The 21,149-nt window shown below is 43.9% G+C and overlaps 1 protein-coding gene across 6 annotated transcripts in view; it reads right to left on the bottom strand.

Annotated features, from left to right (window-relative positions):
* KCTD1 (potassium channel tetramerization domain containing 1) overlaps positions 1–21,149 on the bottom strand; it is a 100,276-nt gene that overhangs the window by 45,139 nt on the left and 33,988 nt on the right. The window contains exon 1 of one of the 6 annotated variants that reach the window (XM_030501412.1): positions 19,291–21,143. The exons of 4 other annotated variants lie outside the window; for them this stretch is intronic. In XM_030501412.1, the coding sequence (XP_030357272.1) occupies positions 19,291–21,126 (1,836 nt within the window). In that variant the 5' untranslated portion in view covers positions 21,127–21,143. Of the gene's footprint in view, positions 1–12,250; positions 12,316–19,290; positions 21,144–21,149 lie in introns of those variants that run through there. One more of the 6 variants, XM_030501456.1, reaches the window with a different exon arrangement.

The raw sequence follows: 21,149 nt of genomic DNA, 5'->3' as shown, positions 1-21,149 counted from the left end.
CCCCACCACATTCCAACAGAGATCTGAAAAGTGGAAGAAACCATCACAAGAGGAGCTGTTGAGAGGTAAAGAAGCAGATAAAGGGACAATCATACAGGAACACATCCGGAGTCTTTAAAAGAACAATTCCAGATAAAGTCTGGGAGATAACATTTGTGACGGACCTTATCTGGAACCAGGTTAAATTTGAGGGAAACATCAGGAAGACCTTACAGTTTGTGTCTTACTTTATCCTGTCTTCTGCCCAGGGGAGCAGTGCAGGAAGCCATCAGCTCCCTTCCCAGCACGGAAAGAGAAAAAAGTGAAGAGGCTGAAGCACTACCATTCCTGCAAGAGGCAAGGAAAGGAGGCAACAGGGATGCAAAGCTCATGTTCAGAGTGGGAAACCAAAGCATCCCCCACTGGAACAACAAAGATCTACAAGAAAAAGGAACGGGAAAGCAGAAGAAGGAGATAGCATTTAATAGGTAAGAATGGGGAGAAGGGTGGTGAAATTAAAAAAATAAAACAAAAAAACCCCCCACCAAACAAACAAAAACATTTACATTGACAGGCTTTGGTCTCCCCTCTGGAATAAATACTTGAAAAGCTTGCCTTCAGGAACAGATTAATTGTAATGTGAGAAACGGAAGATCATTTGAAACAAACAGGAAGAGTTTCAGGGGTCTTGTGGTGATCATCTAGCAAGGGGTAGCATAAATTAACTTCAACATCAATTCCTAAATTATAGATTTGTCTCACGGCAGCAGTCTTCCATCCTTTTACAGACACATTCGACTGAGCTCGATTTCTGCTGAACACCACCCTGGAGTTGAAGAACTAAAGAGGAATAGTTTGGGGAGAGATTTTTCTTGGGGGAAAGGCGTTGGAGAGGAAAGATGTGTGGCAAGTTTTGGTTTTCAGCAGAAACACTAAACCTCATGATTTCCACCCATGCTGCCTTGCACAAAGAACAGAGCTTCAATGCAGAAGACAACAAGGGGTGAGGGTATGCTTGTGCCTTATTCCACATACTTAACGAGCAGTGTGGAATGAGGCGTGGCAAGTGGAATTCGTTACTCCAGCCCTGGCCGGGAAAGGTGGCTGGAAGCCAACCGCGCCACAAAGGTCTCATCATCTAAACTTCAAGTAAGGTCCTGAGGATACCGACACTTTCTCATATTGAGGTGTGCCACAGATACAGAAAAAAATTATATTGCAGCCACTGGGTTTGATAGTCCTAGGGGTCTTACCTGCCACACACTTGCTTTAACAAAACCTCTTAACACATCTCACAGCGATGAGCCTTACAAAGTACTCAGCACCAAGCAGCTTCACAGAGAATAATACGCTCCTGCCAACAGCAACTTCGCTCGACCAGATGCAAGTCTGGAAGTTTCTAGGAGGCTGATGTTGTGGTAAGTAGTGGAAGGCATCTAGTAATAAGGATAGAGGTTCACCTATTGGGGGCACAATGAAGCAAAACAGGAGATTCATCTGGGACAGAAGAAACCCAGAAGAAATCTGAATGCATGGCTAAGCTTAAGCAGTAGCGGTTACACTAGAAATGGCTTTAAACACAAAAAGGGAACTGAAGACAACCAGATAAACTCTAATACTCACGTGCAAATTGTAATCAATGATGATGATGATTGATTTTTATAAAGGGTCTAACGATACAGTACAAGCTAATTCCTCCCATCTGAAGCCTTGCACCATTTGGAATATTTGATTCAAAAAAACCCAAGTGCGGGGATTTTTTTCTTCCTCCTGCTCTTCTGGCTTTTTTGCCATGCTGATGCTTGTTTGCATTATGTCTATTTTGAGCTAAATTAAATAAGAGAAGCAGAGTTTTGACTCAGTAGTAGCAATAAATGGGGTTAGCCTGGCATTGATCTGTGTAAAGGGGCCAAAGCTAGGACTGCCACAAGCAAAACATGGTCAGTGAACTCTACAGCACCAAGAGTGACCCTGCAGCTGAATTCCTAGCCCTGATTACAACAGAAAGAGACTTGCTGTCCTAAACAAAGAGTATTTCAGGCCACAGATTAGCAAGGGAAAGTCTACTTGCAATGGAAGACAGAGGAAATGGACCAAAAATAAGAATCACAGCACACTTCAGAGGATTTCAGAAAGCTTCTGAACAGTGCAAAACAAATGCCCTCCTTGCTCTGCATTTCTTGTAAGCCAGCATTAGGTGCAAATGCTGAAAGAAACAGTATTTTTCTTCTGCATCCGAGTTAAATAGCTTCAGTTAGTGAGTGTGCAGCAGTGAAGATGAGCCAAACCCACGTTAAGAATAGCATGCTGAAAAAGTTACCTTGCAGACTATGAACATCTGTCTTACAGCCCTATAGAAAGGGAAATCATGTTTACTACAAGAGGAAAGGCTCCTTTTATAAATCATGCTTAAAATTCAGCCAGCAAATTTATACAGAAGGAGAATTTCACAATCCTTAGGAAACACAGATCAAATTCGTTTGCTCTCTGGGTGTCTGTGCTGTTGTGCAATGCAAAACAGTGAGAGCACAGCAGTAAATCTAGCCTCATGACTATCGAGTTTAATTGCAGTCTATCTACAACAGAGAACAAAGTGCCTCTTATTCCTGCTGCACTGTGATCCCACCGGATCTGAAGCCAAGCAGGGTCGGGTCAGGCCAGCATTTGGCTAGAGGCTGGCAGAGTCCTGGAACTGGCCGCTCCAAGGCTGAAGCAAGCTTGCACCTCGCTCCTAGTGCGGCCGCTTTGCACAGCAGGAGCACACAAGGTGTTGGGCGCTCACAGACATTCCTATGGGGTCTTTCAACCACTGCGCCCACCACTTTGGCAGGTCTGACGGCTGCTCACAAGTCTCATACGCAGCAAGCAGCTGTCAAGAAGCACAGCCCTGCAAAGTGATCCAAAGCTGCTGAGCAGCAATGCTTCCTATCCTCATTTTTTAATCTGGGACATTCAGGTGGCACCAGGCTGTGTGATCAGAGCTCACCCTGGCTGGAAAACCTCAGATGGGCCTAGCGCTCCTTGTGCTGGTTTCACCAAGAGCAGTGGAGACCTCAGCCCCCTGAGCAAAGAGAGCTAAAGAGAGAATCCCTCATTATCACTACTTTGAATTTTAACCTATTTCTTTCCCATATTTTACAATAATTGCTCATTCACGAGTGTTTCCTTAAAAACAAGGATCACAAAGTACTGAGCCATGTCAAATCCTTATGAACAAGCTTTTAACGGTCTTCAGCCCATCCTTCCCCCACAAAGTCCCAGAATATATTTTTGCTTGCTGCTTTACCATGTAGCAAAGGGCAATGTGGGGACTCACAGAGGAAATGGAGGGTGATTCAAAGTCTGTTGGTGTACTGACAGCTCGCAGAAAATTGAGACAGAAATCTGCAAGACAGCACCCTGGTTTTTTAATAGCACTCATTTGGCTTGCCACTCTTATTACGGGTTGATTTCACCCTTCGCTTTAGTTTTGTGGTGGCTGCAGTGTCAGAGCATGAGACATGTGGTTGTCACAATTGGGAACTTGCTGACTGATTTATGGGAACTTACAAACCCACAAAACCAAAAGATATTTGCTATTCGCTTACATTCTGAATGTTCCTTTCACCTCTTATTGAATAAATCTTGGGCAAGTGAAAGTTTATTTCTAGTTTGAAACTCATTTTCCCTTCTGTAGAAGGGATCCTAAGCACAATACACCTTCACTATGGCAATGACCCCACAACATCTCCCCTGAACAGCTCGAGGTCAATATACCTACATTGGTAACAGCATCTTAAAATTAAGTTATCATTTTAAGTGCTTAGCGGGCATTGAGACATCTCAAATAAATCGGTTCATTATTAAAAGCAGCAATTATTGTAAATTACACTCTTCACAAGAACAACAGCCTAAGCTTTAAATACATTAAGATACCTGCCTGACCATTCCCTTTAAATGAGGATAGCTGAGGGCTCAGACTCACCGTCATGCAGCAAACAGCTGTGCAATTTAGGACTACTCTTTTTTTAATCACTCCTTTCCCTAAGGCTACCACCCCCATAGCAGAGCTGGCAAAACAGACCTTATGCCCATGCCTCCTGTGTTCCAGTTCACAGACTAAACATGGTAACTCCAAATTGCTGCCGATGATGACAGCACCCAAAAACCCCCCATAACAATCCCTTGACCCAGGTTTGCTGTAGCCACTGAAGCACAGGCACATGGTACCTTTTGCTGACTCTGCAAGGGAGCAAAAGCCTTCCACAAAGGAGGAAGGCAGCCGAGGGCAGTAACATCAAGCTAAGATTTGCCAGGGCTTGCCTGTCAGAGGACAACGTCTTGCATTTTAACCATTTTTGGCACATTCCACATTCAGTATTTTCAAGAGCTTTCTAGGATGTTTATGAAACAACTGCAAGTTAGGCAAGTAAATTGATGGTGGCACAAGGAATGCCTTCCCACATTCCTCTCCCATGCTCTACCGGGGAAATAAATGAAGATGTAGTTTATGTGTCCGTAATTACAGTTTGTTAAAAGGAGAACAGGTTGTTAAATTATGGTAAGGAGTCTGTGAGCCTGTACCCTGCTTTGAATACCACAGCGATGTAGTTTATACCGAATAGAGACCGGTCAAAACATTACTCAGAAGGAATCCACGCTCTGATATCATCCAGCATAAAACAATCTACCTTTAAACTAGTCATGTTAAATCAATCAATTGGAAGTTGTTCTTATGAGAGCTATAGGTGACATTCAGAACACTGTCAAGTTTCAGTCATTTAATACTAAATACCAAAAGGGTAATGTTACCCATTTGGTTTATGACACTTTTGTATCATGCATCATCTGCTGTTTGCTTTTAATCCTGCGTTTCCCCCATTAAATACTTACAGTATTTATACAGCCTTGTAAAACTGCAGTACAAAAGAATAAGCAACAAGAACTTTTCCCCATACATTACTTGCCAACTTAATTATGTAATGTAATGTGAAAGGTTTATGCACACCAGCTGGATCTCATTATAGTTAAGTTTCTGTCTTTTTAAAGTGTACTTTGTCTGGAACATTGAAGTCACTAAAGAATTTCACTTAAAAATACATTGAGCTGGCATACACACAAGTTTATACTGCAGGATGCTAGCTCATTAAATGGGTTCAGAACAAGTCAAGTTCATGGACATGTCTAAAATGCATCAGCTAAATTTAAATATTTAAATATCTGAAGCCAACTATGGATTATTAACTGAACACCTCAGCCTAAGTCAATCTTCCCTTCCTAAGCATCACAGTAACCAGAGATGCTACTCCTTGTACAGTAAGAAAACCAGCAAGAAACGCAAGAAGGGAAAAGTTTCAAGGGAGCATTGGTATCGCCTCCCTACTATTCAGTGCTAAGACTCAGAGGTGCTCTGGCTTTCTGTACCAAGAAACATCTAAAAAGCTGGAGTTTCAGAGCTGCAAAGAGTTTAATAGCAAGACCACCAAAGAGGTTATTAAATACCCAGCTGAACCAAAGCAGACTTGTCACACACTTCGGTATTACCAGTTGAGAGATTCCTGTTCAATCATGAGGCAAGAATTGTGGTTTAATAAATGCAGAGAACAAAACCAAGCATAAAAAAAATCATGTGCAGTGATTTTATTTTTGTTGTATATTTGAGTGTAATTACTGTCTTAAGTACTTTAATTGCCTGGCATCTCCTCAAGTGCCTTGCCTGTGGGGAGGGGAGGCAGGGCAGTTTATAGTTTGTTATTAATGAATGAAGTACAAACAAGTTTACCTTGTCTGTAATCAGCATTCCCATCAAAACAGTTTGAGAGAAAAATGCAAAGGGGTCCGTTCATCCTACAGGCCCAACAGGATTGCATTAATATCTGCTTTTTAATGATAAATGTCCTTCTGCCACATCACTTGCACCTCAGAGGGGGACCCGGCAAACATCTTTATAACATCCACACGAGAAGCACCACCTTCTTGTCCATTCCTATTCTCTTCAACAGACACCTGCTCTTGGCCACTGATGTGGGGATGGGGTGTGGGCGCAGACACCCCTCAGGTCTGGCCCCATATGACCTTTCTTGTATGCCTTCTAGGTGAGAAAAGGGGGTGGGCACCAAGGGGAAATATGTTCTGCTTTTTGCAAACAAATCTGTAGGGTCATTTACAATTGCTCTGGAATGACACACATCCAGCCCTTCTCAGCTGGAAATAATTTTTGCCTGGAGTAGAAATGGAGTGAAGGGAAATGAGTGACAAAAAGAAGCTCATGCAGGATAAAATAATCACCTGCTTCATGAAGAAATGATTAGACACAAGAAGCCATCATTAAAAAGTAGCACAGTTATATGAAGATGGTAAAGCCAGGAGGATGAAGAAGCAAACAGAGAAAATATGAATTTGACCATTAGTCTTGTTTTTCCACTCAAATTGGGATAAAAGTCTGCTACTTTTAGGTAACGTCACATCCACAGCCCAGCAGACCATCTAGACAGCGAGTGCACCACTGGCATAGCGAGCTGTCTCACACAGCTGTCAGCCCACACTGACTGTCAGGAGCCCACCTCTGAGGGAGGGCAGCTCTTCCCCTTGCCTTGCCACTCAGGCTGCCAACAGGAGTGACAATCAGTGTCAGTTCTGGTGGTCTGCGTTGCAAGGATACTTGTTCACTAGGATCCAGACTAAGACAGCTAATTTTCACACCAAAAAACATGCTTTCCATTACTACAGATAAGGACTTTCTTCCTCACCCAGTTTTGGGCTAGATGGCTGGTGCAACCAGATTAACATCTCTTACCAGCTTTCTCAGCCATGTAGCCTGTCTCCTCCTTACAGCTGAGACACCATCTCAAACACTGCCATCTCCTACCTCCTGAAGCACAGCTTCTTACTCTTGTGGTACCGTCCCACTGGCACACAGATGGCACACTTCTTGCTCCAGGGAGGCTTCACGATGCAGTTGCCACTTCTATTGTACTTTCTTCCATGGTAAAACACAAAGTTTTATTTTTCAAGTCACAGCAAAGCCAGTGTATTTGACGGTTTCTCCAACACACAATACTACTGCTTTTATAACAGTCTTCAAAGCATCCCCCTACCACTGCCAACAAGTAAACATTGCTGATCAGATGAAAACTTCTCCCTTGAGTAAGTTTCTTATAAAGTACATAACCATGCATCTTCATATAGCTGTATACATATAAAGCATGGGAAGAGATGCTGTAAATACTGATCTGAGATCTCTTAGTCATTATTTGCTTAGGCAGAAACATGATAGAAAAGAAATCTGAAAAGAGCCTGTGTAGAAGTTTAAAAATATTTATGAAAAAAGTGGACTACAGTATGATAGCCGCTTAATAACTTCTCAAGAATGGGTTGCTGAAAGCTAGCATCCAGCCATCTACCATGAGAACCAATGATAAATTCCTGACTTCAGAGCTATGACCCTATGCTGGTTTCCTTAGGGAAAAAAAAATATGTTTTGATCAAGCACACCACTAAGGCATTTAAGGTTCTCATATATAACATGAACTGACACAACAAAAATGCAGTCATTGATATACACAGAATAGAACTAGCATACACAAGTCATTCTGGATGCAGACAGCTATTCATGGAACTAATTCAACACCACCTGCATTCCACTAGGAAACTGCGAATCAGATAAATATAGAAAAAACAAGACTCTCCCACTGTGTCCCCTCCTCTAGACTCCTTAAACTTCCCACATGCCCTCCCGTCATGCAGTGAAGCTGCTCCTGCTCTGTTTGGCATCCAAGGAGGGATGAAGCAGGAACCCACCAGGGTTCTTCTCAATAATTTTATGAAATGGCTTAAAGATCAATAGAGTAGATGACTAGTTTATACAGCACTTTGATCAAAAACATGTTTTCCTAACTTCCTCACTGAGTTCTAGTAAGATGTGAATGAGAAATTGATCTGGACACTATAGTTTACAAGGGGTATTTCAAATAGCTTGAGAAAACTAGTTTATTGACCATTAGGCATAAAACCAAACACAATACTTACAGGCCATTTTACCACAGCACTCACAGTAGATTTCTTTTGGGATACATACCCAAGAACCAATGCTTACTCTGACACAAAATGCTATAGAAAACCACTGGTTTAAATGTCATTTTTCTTAAGGTTAAGGAAAAAAAAAATCTTTATATTTTAATTTCCATGAGACAGTAATACAATGTACTTGTCATACTCATGTCATACTCATTTTCTTTTAACTAACCTTAAAGTTGAAGAAAACCAAAACCTGCTCCCCACCCCTTCACCGTTCTTTTACATTCTCCTATAGCATTTCTACTTTAAAGAGAAAAATGCATAATTCCTCTTTGCCATCTCTCTGGATCCATCTTCTCCTTGATCAAATCTTGCTTCAGTGCACCTACTGTATTTGTTATTTAGCATTAGGAAAGAAGGTTTGGTTGTTTTTTTATTAAATCTTAATTTCTTCCTCCAATTTTAGCTCCTCTCCAAACAGAGCATTATTTCCCACCCCTTGAATCTATTAAACTAATCCAGCAGAAGCACACTGGTATACAGAACTAGTTTCCAAACTGATGTGCTACAAGACAGCTTTTAACATTTTCTCACCCTGCTTTCCCTCTCCCCCTCCTTTTCCATTTCAACTTATTTCTAGATCCCTTTTTTCTTGCAAAATCCTTATGTTCTGCCTTCAAAATCCTGCTGGCAGTTATTTAACCCTTGCTCTCTGACCTCCATATAAGCTGGTGTGCTCATCTCTGCTCTCCTCCCCTCCTAAAAGTCTAGTCCCTTGAGATAAAAGAGGTAACAGGTATTTCAGATCACTGTCAGTAACGTTCAACAGAATCCTCAAGAGCCCAGAGTCACAGGCTGTCAGCAGCAGTACTCAGCATCCCTGCGGTGGTCCCTGCTCATTTGTGCCGGAGGAGCCTGAACCAGCTCCCCACAGGCAGGATGGGGGCACAGAGGACTCTGCCACCCCACATATAGAGCAAGGGACCGCTGCTGTCAAGGTTAGAGTAGCTGGGTAGTTGTTGCAGCTCTGTCACTGGAAATCTGCACGGAAGAATATCAGAACATCACCACACCAAAGCATTTGACAGCAACAAACACCTGTAAGATCACACCCCTGTAGCAAAAAAAGTGTCCAGTGGAATTAGTCTAGCACTTTACAGAAACAGAAGTGCCTCAGTAAGTTACAGTATTCAGCTAAGGTACAAGCACAGGAAGGAGCAGAGGGAGGGAGGAATGTGTTTTGCTTTTTCAGCAAAAATTTGGACACAGGCCTTGTGAAATCTAAAAACAAACAAAACCAAACAAAAATATTTATCAGCTAGTATATCTTTTCCTGGAAAGATATGTATTTGACCTCATGCTTTGGTATCTCTCAACAACCCAAGCACATAAGCTTCTGGAAGTGCCTGCTGTACGTTTTACATGACTGCAACAGTTACTACCATATCATTATCCTGTACTGCAAATCTAGCCTACTATTATATTCTATATATGATCCTGAATATACCTATGAGCAGTCGGAAGTGAATATGCTGTACTGAAGAAAACTGACTGGTTAACATTCCACTTCAGCACAGGCATGAGGAATCTCTTCCCAATGAATTACCAGAGCAAACTTTAAAAAAACGGTGTTGAATTATCCTTCTCAGTACCATGGGGATACATTTACCATTTACACAGTAGTGTAGTGCTACTTCCATACACCAGTACAATACATTAGCATCTAAATTAATACTATATTTAGTACTGAGTCACTGTACATTTTAAACTCTATACCCATTTTGACACATTTGTATTTGCTAGTTTCAATGAACCTGGGTTTCCTTACTCTTTTTTTTTTTAATTCCTTACTTTTATACTTTTCAATGCCTAAAACTGAAGGGAACAGCTTGTATCTAAAAGTACTTTCAGACAAAACATTTGTGTTCAGGTCCTACTTAGAAGATACCAAAAAACTCATAATGTTTTATTTGAAACCCACTGACAAATGCAGGTGCATTTCAAAAATACCACATTAAAAATACACCCAATAAAAAGGTAACTTGCAAAAACTTTTGAAGAGAAAACCAGGAATAAGGCTGCTTTGGAAGTTCGTCGAATACTCCAAAAGGAAGGCAAAACTACAAAGTTATGAAAGGACATTAAAAATCAAACTGCAACTGTGTTACACATACTGATCTGGACTGGCAACAGCTTCAGAAAGCCAATTCTGCAGCAGTTAATTTTGAGTCTGACACTGAAACTGTGTTAGCCCCACTCTGTCTATTTTATTTTCAAACAGTACTTGGGTAGAAAAGACAGAGTCAAATGGATTTGCATTTCCATCCCTGCTAAGGAATATCACTTTTTCAAGTGCTTGTGCTGGAAAGAAATCATATTCCTACCAACATCACTCAGTTCTAGAGAACTTAAGTTCCCCTCATGTGGTTTCATGGACCACAGAGCTTTGCATTATCCATTTTGCCTCCAAGAACAGTTACTTTTCCACTCCCAAGTTTGGCAGTCACTGATTAGTGTGCATTTTCAGAAAAAGAGAGGTGTTTTGTTATGTTGTTGGGGTTTTGTTCCCCCAGAGAAACTGTATTTTCAAATACAGATAATCAGCAAGATACATACTTCAGCACTACCAAATGAAGAGACAAGAGAAAGTGTAAAATATACCAAAAAGCTAAACAGCTCTTTATGGACTGGTTATTTGCCAAAACACACAGGTTTAGAGCATCTTATTATTTCTCCACCCCCAAACAAAGGCATTTTAAAGAATTGAGCAGAAACATGAATCTGGTCTTACAATGGTCTAGGGAGAGCTTCCAGAAACTAGTGTTATGATGACAGGAAAAAGACAACATGTTTTCTAAACCCAAGATGGAAACTAGCACTGATAAGCTAGATAAAAGCCCACACAAATCATCACCTCCCAATAACCACAAACACGGTCTGTAATACTTTTCTAGCTAACTCCTCTGATAAACAACTGCAGCCATCATATCTGAGATGAGGAGGAAGAGCACACAGGTATCCTTTATGTGAGTGCTGCTAGCCATAACATTATTAGAAACGCTGGGAAACCCCCGAAGAGGCAACCAATTCAAACAGGTTCCCTCTTTATCTGACATTCACACACCATTCATACTACAGCCATAGGTTTGCCTGCTACAAAGTCTGTGCTCCCATTTACACTTTCCAACTTGTCAACCTCACTCTCACAGTTAGGTACTCCTAATTTGGCATCAAAACTAGATGGGTTAACTACAGCACTTCAGATGACTCGCATACTTCTGAATGGGGCGATTTCAATCCGAGGGAAGGAATTTATCAGGCATGTCACAGGTAACAGCCAGCCCTTACAAGAAGGGAGGAAGGAAGCTATTTAAGCCCACTTCACCTTTCTCACTCCTCTTCCTCCCCACACTTCAGGTACAAGGAGAAAACATCTCAACCCAAGTAGAACTGAAGTGAGAAGGGCAACGTGAGCGGATTTCCCCTTCTCTTTAGTGCTAAACCCACATACCCCATGCTCCCACCCCTGTGTCAGCCAGACATACCACATGCTTCCGCTGCTTGTTCTCCAGGGGAGCTTTAAGCCAGAGGGTGCCTGGTAATTAACCACTGATGATTTCCTCCTGCACCCGAGAGTTTCGGGTGCTGCTCCTTCGGCTGCACTGCAGACACCGCACCCATGAAACAAGAGCTCACACTGGCAAGGGGAGCACAAGCTCCGCAGCCAATAATCCTGACCACAGGAAGAACTCAGGATGCCAATACCGGACCTTAATAACTGAAAGTCAAAGCATCACAGTACGCTGTCCTTACTTCAGCCCAAACTCTCCCCGCCGCTTTTGAAGCCTACTAGAAATATACAGCGAAAATCGACAGCAGTGAAAGAAGCAGTTATATATATCACTGCAGTGAATAAAAGCTCACGATTCAGCTGAAGGATGTTGAGAAATTGCGCTTGAAATTTCTCCAGCAATCCTTAATTTTAAACATAAATAGACAGACGCCAAAAAAAAAAAAAAAAAAAAAAAAAAAATCCAAAACCAGGGAGAAGCTTAAAATATAGTGGTGTTTTAGGGAAATCATTCATTTATGCATTATGTTTCTGACAGATGACAAGTAGTAACAGCATACATAAGTGCCAGTTCTCAGGGCAGCTTGAGAGCTGTGGCCTCTTCATTAGAGCTATCAAGTGCAAGAATCCCAACTACACAGCCTCCTCTTCTTCCCACTTTCCATATTGAAAACCAAACTAAAACAAATAACAGCATCATCTGACCTGGTTCCTGGGCACTTCAAGGAGGAGAGTGTGAAATGGAACACTGTGCTAGAGGTAAGGCCAAATCAGAAATCACCCCAGCACCGTCACAAGATCTTTGGGATAAGAAAACAGAAGAAAAGTCAAAACTCATCCTTGTGCCTCACCTCCCATAAAGAGATTTCTGCCCTCCTCCTTTTGCAAGGACAAATGCTCCAACCTGTGTTACCTGAACAGCACCTACCCTCATGAGCTACATTCAAGCCGCCTCTCCTACCCCCACCTCGGGGAACCTTCACCAACAGATTTATAGCCCATTCCTCCCTGCAGATCACATCAGTTTTGTCCTCCTGGACTCCTATTGTTCCCCAATGGAAAGCCATAAGAGTACTACAGGAGAAGCAACAGTTTCACGCTGTCGGTGCCACTGTTTGAAAAGAAGTGATTACTCCTTGCCATAAGCTACATAATGCATTATCCAGGCTACGCTACCCAGTTTAAGTACCAGAAACACTGTAAGCCACATCAGCACAGTGCACCACCCAGGCTAGTACTTGAACCAAGTCAGAAGTCCCAAGGAGGTGCTAGCTCAAGTATCTATGCACAGGACTGGGTTATATGGAGCAGATGAGCCTTATGCATACAGTGAAAACAATGTTTTCATACATTGGTAAAGGGAACAGGGCGTAGAAATTTCACTCAGTTTCAATTTAATTAAAGTGATCTGTCCTAGCTATAGAAGTGTACAGATGCATTCAATAGGTAAGCATATCAAGTAAGTAGGAAGTTACTGGAAATGTATATACTGCATCTGTGCACTACAACTTTGATTATTCCCCAAACTAAAAATGGCAATAGGAACATGTGTAAGGCACTTGTCCTCATTAGGGATTAAGTTCTTAGCAAGTCTGAAGGTTTTCAGATCAACTAACTAAAACTGGCAGAGTGCAAAACCACATGAATTTCTAAACGCCTGGAAGAGCCATTTTTCCTTGTGGATAATCCTCAAAAAACAACCAGAATAGAATTAATTCCTATGTCTTCCAATGTTACTTTTAGATCAAGGTATTATTAGAAGTTCCCACCCCTTCCTCACTCCCCCCTCAAATGCCTGGAAGACACTTAGAAAGCATTCCCTGGAAACATGATTATATATTTTTACCATTACAACACTAATAAATCTCTTCCACATCAGATAAAATGCAGTTACCAACACTTGTCCCTTGAATCCAAAATACGATAAAAAATTATCTTGCACATACATATTTGGCTACATGCCCTTAATGATCTCCTTCTGAAAAGAAGGGTGCATTTATTGCTTCAGAAACAGAAAAGCAAAATAATAAGAAAGAAAGGACACAGGGAAAAAGATGAACAGAAGGGCTTCGAAAGTGACTGAAAATCTACAACATCACTAATTAGGTTCCAGCTTCTAACACAATAGTGGGTGTACCATGGTCTGTTATCAAGTTTATAGCCAAGGGCATAAGACAATACAACCCCACATTCAATTTAATTACAGCCTATGGCTTTTGCAGTAGTGCTGTGTTTCAAAGGGTTTAAGCACTCATTTATTTCTACACCATACACGAAATAAGGCAGCTCACTGTCATACAGACTCACCAATTAGACTGAACAGGTTTCTGATCTCTTGCTCTCTAGAAGGAGAGCAGTGGGCAACGGGAAATCTTTTACAGGATAATCACAGAAAACTTTTTGTTTAAAAAAAAAAAAAAAGCAGCTCTCTGCTACCTTTAAGTTTGTGCATTTTATCTTTGACGTGCACAGAGTACAAATATAGTCATTTCAGAGCCTACAGAATTTTAAAAAGTGTTAAGATACAACAGCGGTTCAGCGATGCTGGGGTTTTGCTCCTAACTGTACTAAAAAGGTCATCTTCATTCGAGTTATACAAAACAGATCATCTCTTGCATTCTTACCATCACTGAAGGCTGGACCAAGCAAGTTCTCTTACTCAGCTCATGTGATTCAACTAAATAAAGGAGTCTAATTTCTAAAAGTAAAAATATTTTTAAAACTAAAGTAATAGGAGGAGAAAATCACCATCTGAAATAGTTAGAAAGTTTAATACCTCCAATATATCGTGCCAATGCAACTAAAAGGACCTACAAAGACAAGTATTTGACTTTAAACTCCACAACCACAATTCTAAACACTTATATTGAAACACCATTCTCAGATCATCTGTAAAATATCATCCTGAGCCACCTTAAATCTGATAGCTGATGCAAAAATGGACCAACTTCAGTCTAGGAAAGTAAAAACAGTCCCTTAATTCCTTTCAGAGCATATACTGCCCTCAAATCTGCATACAAGGTCCCTAAGCCTAATCTCTATCCTGCTTTTCTTGTACTCATCTTGGGAAACACTCACATGCCTACCAAACCGGAAGTTAGTTGTAAGGACCATAGCCTGGGATATCCTACTGTCTTAAAAAAAAAACAAACCAAAACAAACCCCATCTCCATTCAACAATCTTCAGAAGCACTCAGTTACAAACAACACTGCCTTCCACTGAAGAGTGCAATAGTCAGGATTCACGTGTTTCACTACAGAGACTGGTAAGAAATCTGTCTTTGGGGACCATATCTGACACCCTTGCTACCCTACTCCCCACCTCCTGAGGATTTCAGAACAATTTTGATGACTGTCAGGTATAATAGGTCCCTTCTACGGTTAATCAATTTCCACATCTGTAACTTAGGAGCAGATGAAAATCTTCCCAATTAAAAAACCACAAACAACTAAGAAACAAACAGCAGCCTCTAAGGTAGGTACAGTTTCTTTAACTGTAGGTTAAAGTTCCTTTAACCCTCACACTTAAGATTTTAACCTCAGTGTTTCTTTTAAAGAAGACACCAAGCAAATCCCCGATTTTCTTGCAACCTGGGATAATCCATTAACCGAAGAGGACGGTACTAACTAGGCAGTAGGGCAGCCAGGACTAACCTCTGAAACGAGATCAACAGCAGTCCTGCCACAAGAACTAACACGGTATTTAGCAGTCATCAGTCTTAATAGCTTTAAGATAGGGATATTGCCTCATCTATTATCTGCATAGAAGTAAAGCCCAGCATCCTAACACCACTATCCTAAGCACCCTTCCCTGAAGCAGTCTGATGAGCTCTTCCTTCCCGTATACTCAGCAAGCACCTAGTGATAATTCTGGTCAGAGTATTACAAATATTTGTACAGAACAGAAGCCTTTTTTGTGGCTATTTTATGGAAGTGCAGGATGTTCCCAGATCAAAGATCAAACAGAAAAATTCTTATCCGCATTAAAAAAAAAAAAAAAAAAATTAAAAATCAACCAAACAAAAGGACTAAGAAGAGCTAGACTAATTTATTAGTTACTTTGATTTGCTTTCAGTTGTACCTGCTACCTCCTTATATTCATCATGTGCTACTCTTCTGCCTTCTTTTGCAAAACCTGCAGTCAGAACTAAATTTCTGGTTCTGGTCAAAGTAAACCCTTCAAAGAGAACATAAAGCAACCAAGATACATGTGCCAGATCAAAAGAAAACAAAAAGGGTGGCTCCGAATTTAAAGCAGGAGTAAAAAAAAGTTTAAGGATTCCCCAGAACAGCCAAGACAAATGCACGTGGCTTATGTTTCAATCACTGAGCATTTGGTAGATATCTTAATAGCTGAAGAAACTCTCCACAAGCAGCCCAGAGAAAACCAAGTCAGTTATAAAATCAAGATAAAAGAAGCATTTTCAAGTGACACACAACTCTCCTACCCATGGCAGACAACAATCTATTTTCTAGATCTATTTTGGGGTATTACTACTGTAGTAAGTTCAGCGTGTACCAGATCTATAAATCTCAACAACCACCACCACATTGTAGCATCAAAAGCTTAAACTTCAGCTATTGTTCATCTTTCAGTAACACGAGAGACTAACAACAGCCAAATTACATCCCTCTGTCATCAACTTGAGCTGAAGTACTGTTGTCAGTGGCAGGAAAATTGCTACACTTCAGAGCAAATAAGGACTGAAAAGAAAGTTGTGCCATGATGGCGCAGTGCTGTATGCTTAAAATACACTCCGTAAATGCTGCTCTCGAGGCTGCAACCTAAAGCAATCATTGGATCAAGAGGAACGTTTAATGTACCTTTCCCTAGCTCTGGAGGAGGCTCCTACAAACCCAGTGTTGAAAAGACATCTTGGGGCTAAAACAAAAGACGGGAGCAACCACGACAGAAAAACATAAAATTAACATCCTTGCTCAGATTCTTACGCTTAAAAGTTTGTAGTCAGTGCACACTGAAGACATTCCATTTAGAGCTTTTGTTTAACCTTTTCCATACCTTGCTTAATGCTATAAAAAAAGAGCATGCATGCATGCAGTAGAAAGATGCTGAGAAACCCACTCATCACACCACCACTTTTTCATCACAGTATTGCACAAGTCCGCAAGGGCAGCAGAATCCATCCCCTGGAAGAATAACCACAAAGACGACAAATACACCAGACTTATGACCTTCATGTTTTCAAGGAATCTGTAATATTTGTCAACAGCTGAATTTAGTGTCATGTTACTTGATGAGAGGCCTGGAAAGTCTTTGTTTATAATTCAGCAATAACGATTGAGGACCACAGCATTTCCTGGGGATTAATGACCAACTGGGAGAGTCGATGGCTTGAGGCAATGCCTTGGGCCATTAACCCCAGCCAGTCATTAATTTCCCCAGGAAATGCCCTGGACCTCTATTAGCCTAATTATTATAAAAGGTAGCCAGGGAGAAAAACTTTAGCATTAACATTCTCCCAAGGAAATTTATTCCACAGCCAGTATTTTTTCATTTTGTCACCTCCCAGAAGTGCATAAGTTAAAATTGACATGAGAAGAATGGGCAATTAAAAAAAGACTCTTTTCCTTCTCCTAAAGACTTAAATTAACGAGTTCTGCAGCAAAGGAAAGATTCAGCTACAAAAGTGGCTGGGCAGCTTGTTTAGCTCATTAAATTGTGAATGGAGATGAACATTTCCATGTAATTACATGGGAAAAAACCCCCACACTGTCTGGTATCCTTGCTGACTGCTCATTTTCTTTCTTGATATGCTTAAGAAAACAGCACATGCCTGTGCAGTCTATAATCTATTTTAGATATTTCTCCCTTTCTCCGTATAGCCCGCCACTAATGAGAATTACAGCTCTGAATGCTTCACGTAGGAAGCACAGCCTTGCAACAAACAGTACAGCAGCTGGGTTTCTCCTCACCTAAGCTTTACGCAAGTGTGAAGAGATCTGCGGGTAGAGATCAAGCTCTCCAGCCTGATGACTGAAGGTACCAAATGACCTCATTTAACAGGTTAAAGACACACGTACTCCATTACAGCTAACTGGATCAGAACTGCCCTGCCCAGATCCCTTTTCCCCTTCCCATGCCTGCATGTACTGCTGCTCTGAAAGAGATAAACTACGTTTGAAGTTTCAAAATTACTTTCAAGGTCATTAAAAGTGAGGGAAAGAGGAGTCTAGGGTTAAACACAGCGAAGAGCATTAGCTTATACCTGAAATAATGAGCTAGAACAAAAACATTATCTGCACATAATCAAGCCTCTAAGCCATTCAGAGACACCAGATACACACGGCAGGAGATCAAACTACAGCACTCCACTGAAGTGGTCCAAAGAAAAAAAACAACCAACCCTGCTAGAAGGAGAGGTCACAGGTACTTTAAAGAACATAGATGCTTATGCAGGCATTCACTGGAAGCCCCGCTCTCCCTCCCTCTTCCCTCCCCAATTAGCCTTCAGGCTGGTTGATTAGCTGGCAAACTCTTTGAAAGGGTCAGTCTGTCCAGAACTGGTATTTCCACTTGGGAAACAGCTCAGGCATGTCATATACCTGTGCTCGCCCAGCACCATGCTCTCCTGCTGTCGGCTGCAATCCCTGTTATTACTTGACACAAGAATGTCAGAGGGGTTTTGTAATCATGTAGGGCAGCCAGCAGTAAAGTTCTTGCCTGAAACACGGTATTTTATGGGGCACAAAGTAACCGCATACACTTTATAGATTTAGTGAGAATTACTTCCAAACTTCAAGCCAATTGCAGAGGTGTGAGTCTTTGAAGTAATTTAGCTCCAGCTCTCAAACATTCGAAAGGAAAGTGCTTTTGGAGGGGATAAGGAGCAGGCACCAGCATGTGTCACACACAGCAGAGGGGGTTCACAAGGCACGCATTATGGCACAGCTCAATGGCGCTCCTGGCAAGACCTTCTTCACCTCAATGAAACATATCTAATGAACTTGGGCTCGTTCCACAGTGAAGCTGCACCTAAACCTGTTTAATTGTGCTCTTACTGTGTATTTCACCAGTACAGTAACTAATGCAACTAAAGCCAATTTGCCTTATTTGAAAAAAACGGGGAAAAAGAAGAGGATCACTGCCAGGAAACAGAGCTATTTTAAATAAACAAATACAAGATGAATGCAATTGCTGTATTAACCCTCTTGTTAACTTCTGAAGTTTAAAATTACACCCTCATTAGTAGTGTGTTATTGAGTATTCAGCTGTTTCCTGCATTTGAGGTTATTCAAATAGTTCATTAGCACATTAAGACCACCACACACACTGATACCTGATGCCCTTATCTACTATTTTGGCCCAACTTTCGTAACTCTCATCTCCTGCAAAAAAGAGAAATAAAAAAAAGGGGGGGGGGGAAGAATAAATAAGGAGGGAAAGGGGGAGCCCACAGGGCTGAGCCACTGGTACTGCTGCCAACAGGGAGCATGGTGGCACCCAGGCACCTCTTGAGTCTGACCCACAGGCACACAGTGAGCAGCCACCGGACCAGAGGAAGTTGTGGGGCAAGGAAGTTGGGTAACTTGCATCTGGGCTCCTTGGGTGCCTGAACAGTGACAGCCGCTCCAGGAGCCACCCAGGGGCTGGTGGTGTGCGTTGGTGCCCAGCCTTGGGTGAGAGGGGAAAGAAAGGTGGGGTGCAGTGGGGGCTATGTGGGACAGGGTACAGGGTTGCCATTGCCACCATATTTTTTTTTTTTTTTCCTCCTTTTTCCAGTTACCTGTGTGGGGGAAACAATAGCAGGTGAAACTACTGTGGGTGAGGTGGTGCTTCTGTGCCCATTGGCTTCAGGGAGGAGGTGAGGCAGGGGGTCGTGTTTCACTGAGACCACCACCACGGCAGGCGCGGCGGCATCCAGGGGCTCAGCGGGGCGGCGGCAGAGTCTTTTGGGGGAGGCAGAGGGCCCACAGGCATCACCACCGGCGGCGGCCCCTGCCGGGAACACTGCCTCGTAGAGTGCCCGCTTGGCCGGGGCCACCGCGGCCGCTTCTGCCTTCACTGGCGCGGCATCACTGTCTTTGGGCAGCACGTAGGGGTTGGCAGCGGGCGGCCGGGGCCGTGGTCCACCATTGAGGGCGGCAGGGGTGTAGCAGCCCCCGCTGGCGGGGTGGTGGAGGAGGTGGTGGTGGTGGGGAGGGGGGTGGTGGGGTGGCGGCTGCAGGCCCCCCAGCTTGGTGCCGATGCCAGCGATGCTGTTGAGGGTGGCGATGGAGACGGCGCCGATGCAGTGGTTAGTGTAGGTCTTAGAGAGCTTGGCTGCCTTGGAGAGCATCTGCATGCGGGTGCCCAAGAGATTCTTGCCGATGGCCTTGTTCTCATACCAAGTGATGTCACCCTCACTGCAGTGGTCCCGCGGGCGCTGGAAGAAGGCCTTGCAGAGGGGGTTGCGCTTGGAGAGGTACTTGACAAAGCTGGCATAGGGGCAGAACTCGGTGCCAGTCTCATACATGCGGGGCAGGTTCTCCTCATCACTGCTCTCCGCCCGCTTTTTGCTCCAGGAGGATGAGCGCGACTTGTGGTAGGGCCCCAATGCCTTGAAGTAGACGAACTTGCGTCCATCCTCATCTACGGCCAGCCCAAAGGAGTCCTCCTCCAGCTCCCGCTGGTTCTCCCGGCCCCGGGTGCAGAAGTACATGCAGGTCTCAAACCAGACCTTGTTGAGGAGCCCAAAGGGGCTCTGGGTGCTGAAGACACTGCAAGTGTAGAGCTTGCGGAGGTCGGCACGGGTGATGGCCTGCTTCTGCACCACTGGCCCGGCACCCTGCTCCTCCAGCTTGCGGATGACAGCGGCCAGGGTGAGGTTGGCGGCGCGGAGCTCGGGGTCCTTGGTGAGGTCAAGGGTGCGGCAGTAGGGTGGCTCGTTGAGGTAGCGGTTGAGGGAGCTGCGGATGCTGATGAGGGAGGACTTGGAGTAGAGCTGTCCGCTCTTGGAGCGCGCCTCAGCATAGAAGGAGCGCAGGACCCGGCAGAGCGCCCCCTTGTCCATCGTCTCGAAGTCGGGGCTCTGCGCCTTCTCGCTCAGGTACTCGCGGAAGATGCGCACCGCGTAGCGGGTGGCCAGCCGCGTGTTCTCGCTCAGCCGCGCCCGCTCCGGCCGCTGCAGCAGCAGGGCCGCCTCCAGCTCCGCGTCCTCCGCCACCCCCCCGGGGCCACCGCCGCCCCCTGGGGCAGCCGCCGCGGCTCCCCCCGGGGCCGCCCCGACGCCGCTACCGCCGCCGCCCGGCGTACGGCCCGGGGCGGGCGGCAGCGGCTCCGTCTCCTCCTCGCCGTCCCACTCCAGACCCATCTCCTCTTCCTCCTCCTCCTCCTCCTCGTCCAGCAGCAGCCCCCCATCGGCTCCGTCCTCCTCCTCCTCGTCCCCCGTTATCTGCACCTCCTGGATCTCATCCTCCTCCTCGCCCTCCTCCTCCTCGCCGGCGCTGCAGTAGCGGTGCGGGCGGGGGGCGACGCCGCGGCCGGGCGGCCGGTCCCCGGCATTGTTCCCGCCGCCGCGTCCGCGGCCGCCTCCCCCGCCGCCGCTCCACTCTCCGCCGCCGCTGCCAGGCATTCTCGCCATATTGCCGTCTCCCTGCCAGTCCT

Source organism: Strigops habroptila, chromosome 1 (genome assembly GCF_004027225.2).
Source record: "Strigops habroptila isolate Jane chromosome 1, bStrHab1.2.pri, whole genome shotgun sequence".
NCBI classification, from domain to species: Eukaryota; Metazoa; Chordata; class Aves; order Psittaciformes; family Psittacidae; genus Strigops; species Strigops habroptila.
Note: the sequence above shows the minus strand (reverse complement) of the source record. Positions and strands in the feature narration are given on the sequence as shown.